The sequence below is a fragment of the Ranitomeya variabilis genome, chromosome 1, assembly GCF_051348905.1.
Source record: "Ranitomeya variabilis isolate aRanVar5 chromosome 1, aRanVar5.hap1, whole genome shotgun sequence".
Classification (NCBI taxonomy): Eukaryota; Metazoa; Chordata; class Amphibia; order Anura; family Dendrobatidae; genus Ranitomeya; species Ranitomeya variabilis.
In genome coordinates this window covers 1110449777-1110462087 of record NC_135232.1, presented here as the reverse complement: position 1 = coordinate 1110462087, position 12311 = coordinate 1110449777, and the positions used below count along the sequence as shown (strand labels likewise).

The window sequence follows — 12311 nt, the reverse complement described above, 5'->3', positions numbered from 1 at the left end:
TATACTGATAACAAGTTTAAACAGGTGCCATTACTACAGGTAATGAGTGGAGGAAAGAGGAGACTCTTAAAGAAGAAGTTACAGGTCTGTGAGAGCCAGAAATCTTGATTGTTTGTTTCTGACCAAATACTTATTTTCCACCATAATATGCAAATAAAATGATAAAAAAACAGACAATGTGATTTTCTGGATTTTTTTTTCTCAGTTTGTCTCCCATAGTTGAGGTCTACCTATGATGTAAATTACAGACGCCTCTCATCTTTTTAAGTGGTGGAACTTGCACTATTGCTGACTGACTAAATACTTTTTTGCCCCACTGTATATATATATATATATATATATATATATATATATACATACATACATACATACATGGTGGTCCAAAAGTAGGTGGACAGTATGTGTAATAGCATACCTCCCAACTTTCGAGGAAGGGAAAGAGGGACAAAGTCAGCGCGCCGCGGCAAATTTTTGGCCACACCTCTGACCACACCCATTTCACAACTAGTCACGCCCAACCACACCCATTTAGCACTTCTGATCACAATGTTTCGTAAACAATAATTATAAACAAAAAAAAAATATGGCCACACATGACGCTCCATACTGTATAATGGCCACACATGACGCTCCATACTGTATAATGGCCACACATGATGCTCCATACTGTATAATGGCCCCAAATGATGCTGCGTACAGTGTACTGGCCCCACGTGATGCTCCATACAGTATAATGGGCCCACATGATGCTGCATACTGTATAATGGCCACACATGATGCTCCATACTGTATAATGGCACCATGATGATGCATACTGTATAATGGCCACACACAGTTCTCCATACTGTATAATGGCCACACATGATGCTCAATACTGTATAATGGCCACACATGATGCTCCATAGTGTATAATGGCCACACATGATGCTCCATAATGTATAATGGCCACACATGATGCTCCATACTGTATAATGGCCACACATAGTGCTCCATAGTGTATAATGGCCACACAGTGCTCCATACTGTATAACAGCCACACACAGTTCTCCATACTGTATAATGATCCCACTTTATGCTCAATACTGTATAATGGCCACACATGATGCTCCATACTGTATAATGGCCACACATGATGCTCAATACTGTATAATGGCCACACATGATGCTCCATAGTGTATAATGGCCACACATGATGCTCCATACTGTATAACGGCCACACATGATGCTCCATACTGTATAATGGCCATTGGCCACACATGATGCTCCATACAGTATAACGGCCAGACATGATGCTCCATACTGTATAATGGCCACACAGTTCTCCATACTGTATAATGATCCCATATGATGCTTAATAATACTGTATAATGACCCCCCCTCCTGTATGCATGGCTCATATTCCACCTACACTGTGTTCCAAATTATTATGCACAAAGAGTTTAGGAGTGATAAGGTTAGAATTTTTTTGTTTGTCATTTAAACTCATTGATGGTGATGTGGGTCAGGGCTCTTTATATCACTGAAAGCAATTGCAGATACCTGTGCGAATTAGTTTGTCAGGTGTGTCCAAATAAAGGCAAGACTACTTAAGAAGGCTGTTCCACATTATTAAGCAGCCTACATTTTTGGGCAAAATGGGAAAGAAAAAGGATGTGTTGGCTGCTGAGAAGCAACAAATTGTGGAGTATTTAGGTCAAGGCATGACTACAATCAACATCGCCAAGACACTTCATCGTGATCATCGCACAATCAAGAAGTATGTAGCTGATTCCCAGCACACGTGTGCGTGCTGATAAGGAAAAATTGAGGACCCTTTCCTACAGGCAATTGCGTAAGGTTAAAAGAGCAGCTGCAAAAATGCCTTGTCATAGCAGCAGACAAGTTTTTGAAGCTCCTGGTGCCTCCAACGTCCCCAGAACAACAAGATGCAGGGTCCTTCAGAGGTTTGCAGCTGTGCGTAAGCCATCCTGTCGACCACCTCTATCCACTGCACACAAGCAGAAACGGCTCCAGTGGGCCAAACGATACATGAAGACTGACTTCCAAACTGTTTTGTTCACCGATGAGTGCCGTGCAACGCTCGATGGTCCAGATGGATGGAGTGGAGGATGGCTGGTTGATGGACACCCCATGAAAACACGGCTAAGGCGCCAACAAGGAGGAGGTGGAGTAATGTTTTGGGCTGGAATCATGGGGAGAGAGATTGTCGGCCGCTTTATGATCCCTGAAGGGGTAAAGATGAACTCCATAATCTATGTGGAGTTTCTAAAACAACACTTCCTGCCATGGTTCTAGAGGAAGAACCGTGCTTTCCGCAGCAAGATCATTTTCATGCATGATAATGCACCGTCTCATGCTGCAAAAAACACACATCTGCATCTCTGGCTGCTATGGGCATAAAAGAGGACAAACTTATGGTGTGGCCACCATCTTCCCCTGACCTCAACCCCATTGAGAACCTCTGGAGCATCATCAAAAGGAGTGTCTATGATGGCGGGAGGCAGTTCACATCTAAGCAACAGCTCTGGGAGGGGATTCTGTCCACATGCAAAACAATTGGAGCAGAAACCATCCAAAAACTGACAAATTCAATGGACGAGAGAGTTCAGAAGCTTCTTTCGAACAAGGGGCCCTATGTGCAAATGTAACATCACCTAGAATAAAGTTTTCACTTGAAAACTGTTTGATTTCATTTTGTAATAAGCTGATAATGCTTATAACTTCACAATTGACCATTTTTTTCTTCAAAATAAAATAAAAAAGGTTGAAAACTCTGCTGTGCATAATAATTTGGAACATGCATATTGAGTGTTTATTTTTTTTTAAAGATACTGTTTTCATAGGCAGTTTGTTCCAAAACATTGCAATTATACTAGAATAGTAGATGACTGGAAAATAACAATGACTGCAATTCAGATAGGTAATTTAGAGAAAATATTAGGAAATATTATTTGCATAATAATTTGGAACACAGTGTACAGGGGTGGAATATGAGCCAATGAGCCATGCATACAGGGGGAGGGGGAATATGCATGGCTCATATTCCCCCCGTATGCATGGCTCATATTCCCCCCCCCCCATGCATGGCTCATATTTCCCCCTCCTGTATGCATGGCTCATATCCCCCCCTCCCTGTATGCATGGCTCATATTCCCCCCCCCACACCTGTATACATGACTCATATTTCCCCCCCCTGTATGCATGGCTCATATTCCCCCCGTATGCATGGCTCATATTCCCCCCCCCCTATGCATGGCTCATATCCCCCCCCCCCTGTATGCATGGCTCATATCCCCCCCCTGTATGCATGGCTCATATTCCCCCCCCACACCTGTATACATGACTCATATTTCCCCCCCCTGTATGCATGGCTCATATTCCCCCTCCTGTATGCATGGCTCATATTTCACCCCCCCCGTATGCATGGCTCATATTTCCTATATATATATAGATAGATATATATAGATATACGGTATATATATACACACATAATGACTGTATAATCCTAATATTTCTATGAACATTTTATGAGTCCAGCTAAAGCATAACAGAACTCATGAGTTCACGTGTGTTCAGTCTTCACCTACCGCGGCCTGTCAGCTGCAGCTTGTACTGAGCAGTGTAAGGTCTCAACAGTAGGTAGGAGGGACACCTAAATGTTATTCAGGTGGAGATTCAGCAGCATGGAGGTGGGGCACTGAGGAGCTGTCAATCAGGCTTGATTCTCAGAGATTCAGCAGTAGCAGCAGGGAGGAGGGACACTGAGGAGTGTCAATCAAGCTTGATTCTCAGAGATTCAGCAGTAGCAGCAGGGAGGAGGGACACTGAGGAGCTGTCAATCAGGCTTGATTCTCGGAGATTCAGCAGTAGCAGCAGGGAGGAGGGACACTGAGGAGCTGTCAATCAGGCTTGATTCTCGGAGATTCAGCAGTAGCAGCAGGGAGGAGGGACACTGAGGAGCTGTCAATCAGGCTTGATTCTCGGAGATTCAGCAGTAGCAGCAGGCAGGAGAGACACTGAGGAGCTGTCAATCAGGCTTGATTCTCAGAGATTCAGCAGTAGCAGCAGGGAGGAGGGACACTGAGGAGCTGTCAATCAGGCTTGATTCTCAGAGATTCAGCAGTAGCAGCAGGGAGGAGGGACACTGAGGAGCTGTCAATCAGGCTTGATTCTCAGAGATTCAGCAGTAGCAGCAGGGAGGAGGGACAATGAGGAGCTGTCAATCAGGCTTGATTCTCGGAGATTCAGCAGTAGCAGCAGGGAGGAGGGACACTGAGGAGATGTCAACCAGGCCTGATTCTTGGAGATTCAGTAGTAGCAGCAGGGACACTGAGGAGCTTTCAATCAGGCTTGATTCTCAGAGATTCAGCAGTAGCAGCAGGGAGGAGGGACAATGAGGAGCTGTCAATCAGGCTTGATTCTCGGAGATTCAGCAGTAGCAGCAGGGAGGAGGGACACTGAGGAGATGTCAACCAGGCCTGATTCTTGGAGATTCAGTAGTAGCAGCAGGGACACTGAGGAGCTTTCAATCAGGCTTGATTCTCAGAGATTCAGCAGTAGCAGCAGGGAGGAGGGACAATGAGGAGCTGTCAACCAGGCTTGATTCTCCAAAATTCAGCAACAGTAGGGAGCACGGACAATGAGGAGTTGCCAGGACGGCTAGGTGGGCAGAGATTTGACAGCAAGAGAGTGGGGGCCATTGTGGAGTTATCAATCAGATAAGGAAATTGAGCTCATGCTGTGAAAAAGTATTGAACAGCCATACTGTAATGCATTATCACTGTATGTACACCAGCCTCATCAGGTCTAAAGATCTGTTTACAAATGTACGCAGTTTTGTGTAGTGAAATCTGCAGACAGAATATTTAGTTCTAAGGGTATGTGCACACGTTGCGGATTTGACGCTGTGAATCTGCAGCAGTTTTCCATGCGTTGTACATTACCATGTAAACATATGGAAAACAAACTCCGCAGTGCACATGTTGCGGAAAAAAACGCGTGGAAACGCAGCAGTGTGTTTTCTGCAGCATGTCAATTCTTTGTGCAGATTCTGCAGCGTTTTACACCTGCTCTATAATAAGAATCCGCAGGTGTAAAACTGCAGTTGAAATCCGCACAAAAAATGCGGTAATTCCGTGATAAATCCACGGTAAATGTGCAGGTAAAACGCAGGGCGTTTTACCAGCGGATTTTTAGGAGACTGCGCAGACAAATCCGCGGCAGATTCCGCAACGTGTGCACATAGCCTATGCACGTTCCTTTCTATGATTAGTCCTGACTCCTGACACATTTCTCGTCTGACCATAGTTGATCCACCCGTAGATTTCCCGCCTTTTCTCTCCTAGATTCTTAGTGATGGAGAAGAACAGTTTGTCCTGGACGTTCTTTCTGGATGTGTCCAATATAAAGATCTCCTGGACGTTGTTGTCCGAGCGTTCTATGCCCGGGATGGGAAGCATTATCTACTGTCAGAGCGGTCTTTGTTTGCTGGTAAGTAGGAGATCCCAGGGATGAAAGTGAACAACGGGGTCGACTTGGTGCAGGAAAAGGGTTCAAAGATCGACGCTAATGGGTATGAAAGATTAAAAGTACAGTGATGGGACCACCCGAAAAGACAATGAAATCTGTGGAGACATTTTGATATTACGCTTAGAACTTTGATCTTCGGGGGGGAAATAAAAGCAACAGCGGATCTGAAAGAAAATCAGCAGCAGAACTCGAAGACTGAACCTGAGATTTCTGCTGTGGATTTTCAGTCTGCACCTCTGTGGATTCACATGGTAAATAGCCCCATTCAGTGGGTCAACTTGCCCGTGTGGCTACCCACCAATATATATATATATATATATATATATATATATATATATATATATATACAGTGGGGCAAAAAAGTATTTAGTCAGTCAGCAATAGTGCAAGTTCCACCACTTAAAAAGATGAGAGGCGTCTGTAATTTACATCATAGGTAGACCTCAACTATGGGAGACAAACTGAGAAAAAAAAATCCAGAAAATCACATTGTCTGTTTTTTTATCATTTTATTTGCATATTATGGTGGAAAATAAGTATTTGGTCAGAAACAAACAATCAAGATTTCTGGCTCTCACAGACCTGTAACTTGTTCTTTAAGAGTCTCCTCTTTCCTCCACTCATTACCTGTAGTAATGGCACCTGTTTAAACTTGTTATCAGTATAAAAAGACACCTGTGCACACCCTCAAACAGTCTGACTCCAAACTCCACTATGGTGAAGACCAAAGAGCTGTCAAAGGACACCAGAAACAAAATTGTAGCCCTGCACCAGGCTGGGAAGACTGAATCTGCAATAGCCAACCAGCTTGGAGTGAAGAAATCAACAGTGGGAGCAATAATTAGAAAATGGAAGACATACAAGACCACTGATAATGTCCCTCGATCTGGGGCTCCACGCAAAATCCCACCCCGTGGGGTCAGAATGATCACAAGAACGGTGAGCAAAAATCCCAGAACCACGCGTGGGGACCTAGTGAATGAACTGCAGAGAGCTGGGACCAATGTAACAAGGCCTACCATAAGTAACACACTACGCCACCATGGACTCAGATCCTGCAGTGCCAGACGTGTCCCACTGCTTAAGCCAGTACATGTCCGGGCCTGTCTGAAGTTTGCTAGAGAGCATTTGGATGATCCAGAGGAGTTTTGGGAGAATGTCCTATGGTCTGATGAAACCAAACTGGAACTGTTTGGTAGAAACACAACTTGTCGTGTTTGGAGGAAAAAGAATACTGAGTTGCATCCATCAAACACCATACCTACTGTAAAGCATGGTGGTGGAAACATCATGCTTTGGGGCTGTTTCTCTGCAAAGGGGCCAGGACGACTGATCCGGGTACATGAAAGAATGAATGGGGCCATGTATCGTGAGATTTTGAGTGCAAACCTCCTTCCATCAGCAAGGGCATTGAAGATGAAACGTGGCTGGGTCTTTCAACATGACAATGATCCAAAGCACACCGCCAGGGCAACGAAGGAGTGGCTTCGTAAGAAGCATATGAAGGTCCTGGATTGGCCTAGCCAGTCTCCAGATCTCAACCCTATAGAAAACCTTTGGAGGGAGTTGAAAGTCCGTGTTGCCAAGCGAAAAGCCAAAAACATCACTGCTCTAGAGGAGATCTGCATGGAGGAATGGGCCAACATACCAACAACAGTGTGTGGCAACCTTGTGAAGACTTACAGAAAACGTTTGACCTCTGTCACTGCCAACAAAGGATATATTAAAAGGATTGAGATTAAATTTTGTTTCTGACCAAATACTTATTTTCCACCATAATATGCAAATAAAATGATAAAAAACCAGACAATGTGATTTTCTGGATTTTTTTTTCTCAGTTTGTCTCCCATAGTTGAGGTCTACCTATGATGTAAATTACAGACGCCTCTCATCTTTTTAAGTGGTGGAACTTGCACTATTGCTGACTGACTAAATACTTTTTTGCCCCACTGTATATATATATATATATATATTTTTTTTTTTTTTTTACACAAAGTGGATTTGAGATCCTCGCACAGAAACAATGAGAAACAGAAGTCAAGATGATTTCTCGCTGCTTTTGGTGCAGAAAATGCAACAAAACCAATGTGAAAAATCGTGCTTGTGAAAGCGCTCTTATGGTGACATTCTCGTCTATGGCACACTGACTACAGTATATTATTATTATTGAGGCGTGTTTATACTTTTTTTTTTATTTTTTATTGCAGTGATCAGTTACATTGCCATATTTAGGATGGAAGATCTCGGTCTTCAGATCTTTGGCAGAATCATGAAATGCCAAAATTTCACCAAGATGGGCAAGGTATACCCCCTTATATGGACCAGCAGTTTCCTAAATTCTAAAAAAAAAAAAAAAGCATACAAATTTTTATTTTGTTATTATTATATTTTTTTGACATTTTATTTTTGCACTTTTATTTTTCCCTCCACTTCTTCCAAAAGCCATAACTGTCTTATTCTTCCGTCCTCACAATCGTATGTTGGCTTGTTTTCTGCGGGACAGGTTGTAGTCTTGATTGACACCATTCACTTTGCCATATAATATACTGCCCTGAAGAGGCCCACAGACCCGGTGTAACAGGCCAGATTAACCCCCTGCCCAGAATATACCCGGGGTTAAAGTGGCCTAGGCCAGATTATACCCCGGGTATATTCTGGCCTAGCCCAAACTATACCCCGGGGTACAAATTGGACTAGTCCAGTTTATACCCCTCCAGGTCAGAATATACCCCAGCTACTGTAGATCAGATTTTTCAGGCTTTTGAGAAGCATTGAGAAGCATTCTTAATAACGGGGCCCCAGGCAACACCCAGGGCCCCAGGCAGCACACAGGGGCCCCAGGCAGCGCACAGGGGCCCCAGGAAGCGCACGGGGCTCCAAGCAGCGCACAAGGGCCCCAGGCAGCAAACAGGGGCCCCAGGCAGCACACAGGGCTCCAGGCAGTGCAAAGGGGCCCAAGGCAGCGCACAAAGGCCCCAGGCAACGTACAGGGCCCCAGGCAGTGCACAGGGCCCCAGACAGAACACAGGGCCCGATGCAGCCCACAGGACCCCAGGCAGCCCACAGGGGCCTCAGGCAGCCCACAGGACCCCATGCAGCCCACAGGGCTCCAGGTAGCGCACGGGGCCCAAGGCAGCAAACAGGGGCCCCAGGCAGCGCACAGGGGCCACAGGCAGCACATGGGGCCCCAGGCAGAGCACAGGGGCCACAGACAGCACACGGGGCCCCAAGCAGCGCACGGGGCCCCAGGCAGCAAACGGGCCCCAGGCAGCGCACAGGGCTCCAGGCAGTGCAAAGGGGCCCAAGGCAGCGCACAAGGACCCCAGGCAACGTACAGGGCCCCAGGCAGTGCACAGGGCCCCAGACTAAACACAGAGCCCCATGCAGCCCACAGGGCTCCAGGCAGCGCACAGGGCTCCAGGCAGTGCAAAGGGGCCCAAGGCAGCGCACAAGGGCCGCAGGCAACGTACAGGGCCCCAGGTAGTGCACAGGGCCCCAGACAGAACACAGGGCCCCATGCAGCGCACAGGGCTTCAAGCAGCACACAGGGGCCCCAGGCAGCGCACAGGGACCTATGCAGCACACAAGGTCCCAGGCAGCACACAGGGGCCCCAGGCAGCGCACAGGGCCCCAAGCAGCACACAGGGCAGAGACAGCGAATGGGGCCCCAGGCAGCACACAGGGGTCCCTGGCAGCACACGAGGCCCCAGGCAGCACACAGAGTGGCAGAGACAGTGCACAAGGGAGGGGGAAGAGACAGTGAACGGGGACCCAGGCAGCACACAGGGCCCCAGGCAGTGCACAGGGGGGCAGAGACAGTGCACAAGGGAGGGGAAAGTGACAGTGTGCAAGGGGGAAAGAGACAGCGCGCAGGGCCCCTGTGCGCTGTCTCTGCCCCCTGTGCACTGTCTGGGATCCCATGTGCGCTGTTTGGGACCCCCTGTGTGATGTCTGTGGCCCCGTTCTTGAGTATATTAAAGATTAAAGCATAAAGATCAGATTTTTCACGTTTATGAGCACCATTGAGTGATATACTCAAGAATTACATAATTTTTCAACATTTTAGTGTTTACAACTCTAAACGCGCAGACTTTTTTTTACTTCAACTTGAAAACCTTGACTGTTCATAAAAAAAACTGTTCAAGATATAACAAAAGTTATAACATTCTGAAACTTCAACTTATAAAGGTACTTTTACATGGGGCGATTATTGGTTCCAGAGAGGCTTTCGGCTGATGATCGTACACATGGCTAGTGACAGGACACTACAATATAAACGTTCAAAGGTAATCACTGATAACAACATTAAAATGATCATGATTGTTTTCAAGATAAAGTGCATGTTCTGTTGTTGACTGCAGATTGAAGCTTGCGGGATAGGTCAACCAATCCATGGTGTGACCAACTTTGGTGTGGATGACGATGTCACAACTCAACAGATTTGCTGTGGCCATGATTTCAGCATCAGTTGCCCAGACTCCATCACGAGAGATGCCAGAGGTGTTCACATATTCATTCACATCTTGATTACAGTAGCCCTGTAGTTTTTTGGACAAGTCAGTTTTCGTGTGGTGGATGACTTTAGCGCTGAGAAGGGAGTAGTTGTCCTCTGTTCCTGTCAGGAAATAGCCGATGGCCCAAAAATAGGAGTTCCCACCACCTTTGGTTTTATATGTACGCCGTGGTTGTCCAAGATCTCTTGTGCCTCCAAAGTACACAACCCTATTAAACGTAAGGTGAAGAGTGGTGGTAAGATACTTCCTTCCTGAACTTGGTAGTGGGTTGAAAGTCTTGGTTTGCTGGTGTTTCCGTAAGGCAGAGTCACTGGGACAGTCATCAGGGGACTGGGGTGGTGGAGAAGTCTCTTCATCCTGGTAAATCTTAAGGTTGCTGGCATGGTAGGTGTTGCTTAATATCTTGCCAGTCTTATTGTTCTTAAGTTTTACTCGTCCCTTGGTTAAGGATTCCACAACTAAGTAGGGTCCAACCCAGCGTGGTGCCATCTTTGAACCCATGCGATGAGTACGACATTGATTCTTGATATAAACAATGGTGCCAGCAGTGATTTCTTTGTTGCTCTTGTGTCGGCGATCAAAGGCACACTTTTGGTGTTCCTGAGCAGAATGGATGTTGGTACTTACAGTTGAGAGGATCCTGTTATGAATGGTTGTGAGTGTATTTAGCACATCAGGGTTGGCATCATCTGAAAGAGACATGACATCCACAGTGTCATTTGCTGATGGATTGAGGTCAATAGGAAGCTTAGCCTTTCGTCCATACATGACCTCAAATGGAGTGCACTTGGTTGAGGCATGCACAGATGTGTGATAGGCAAACAAAACACCAGGGATGAACTGGTCCCAGTTGGTTCCTTGGTCATTGACAAGCTTGCAAAGAGATTCTTTGAGTGTTCGATTGTCACGTTCCTGCTGGCCATTTGTTTGTGGGTGGTAGGCAGATGAAATGCGGTGATCTGTTTTAAAATGATCCATCAGGTTGTCGATGATCGAGATCACAAACTCTCTTCCCTGGTCGCTAATCAGAGTGTCCATATAGCTCGATATGGCTTAGATGTTTGTCTAAACTGGGACTGGGCATTTGATCATTTCTCTGGAGGTAGATCGTAGATCCACTGGGGGTACTTTTGTTCTGTTGCAGTGTAGAATCTCAAAAGCTGATCATATAGTTGGTCTTCCATTGTTGTCAAAATTGGAAAACTTTTTTTTTTGTTGGAGGTGTTCCAAGTTCACTTTATATACCTTATCAGGATAGAATAGGAACTCACACTGGAGAACTTAAGGTGCATATCATAGAGAGCAGGGAGAAACATACATAACAAATTACAACCCATAACATTAACTATGCACTGATGGAACTGCACCATCTACTGTCAGTTCAATGTCATGCCTCCAACACATGCTATAAGTCTAGTCCACCCGTTCCCTTGCACTAGATTTGCTGCTGATTTTCAATAGGGAAAAAATCAGCAGTCAATCTGCATCAAAATCTGCATCCCAACGATGTGGATTTTTGTGTGCAGAAGCACAGCAGATTTCTCCGTGTCACGTGGAAGAGGGAAATGTGCTGCAGACTGCATGAAAATCTGAGAAAAGCCGCATGAAATGGTATATGGTTTGTGTATGTGCATCTACATATACTGTAGCACTACAGCAGCAAAAACAGACTGATATTCTGCCCTAGAGGAGTATAGACCAAGGGTATATTATACCTAGGCCAGATTATACTCCTCCAGGCCAGAATATACCCCTGCTGCTGTAGATCAGATTTTTCACGCTTATGAGAACCATTGAGTGATGTACTCAAGAACGGCGCCCCATACATCGCACAGGGGCCCCAGACATCGCACATCGCACAGGGGCCCTAGACATCTTAGGCTAGTTTCACATTTGCGCACAGCTGTGTACGTTCTTAGTGAAGCCCCGCCCACTGTCGCGCCCACCAGTTAAGCTCCGCCCAGGTATGCATGTGGCCGCATGCGGCCTGCGTACCCTATCTTTATCATTGGGTACACAGGCCTTGCGGATGTTTGCGTTTGCGTCCGCATGCGTTGTTTTGACGATTCGGTGAAGGCAAGAAAATCCAACTTGTTGCCTTCGCCGCGGGTTGCAGCACTGTCAAAAGAACGTGGGCGGAGCTTAACCGGCGGGGCGCAGCAGTGGTCAAGGCTTCACTGAGAGCGTACGCATGTGCACGGCTGTACGCAAATGTGAAACTAGCCTTACAGGATTGAGTGATATACTCAAGAGCAGGGCCCCAGACAT

At 46.1% G+C, this 12311-nt stretch overlaps 1 protein-coding gene across 4 annotated transcripts in view; it reads left to right on the top strand.

Annotated features, from left to right (window-relative positions):
* Window positions 1-12311, top strand: part of CFAP99 (cilia and flagella associated protein 99) — an 82796-nt gene that overhangs the window by 22545 nt on the left and 47940 nt on the right. For 3 of the 4 annotated variants that reach the window (XM_077280177.1, XM_077280175.1, XM_077280176.1), the window contains exons 3-4: window positions 5346-5490; window positions 7737-7831. In XM_077280177.1, the coding sequence (XP_077136292.1) occupies window positions 5346-5490; window positions 7737-7831 (240 nt within the window). The remainder of the gene's footprint in view (window positions 1-5345; window positions 5491-7736; window positions 7832-12311) is intronic. The other variant, XM_077280178.1, reaches the window with a different exon arrangement.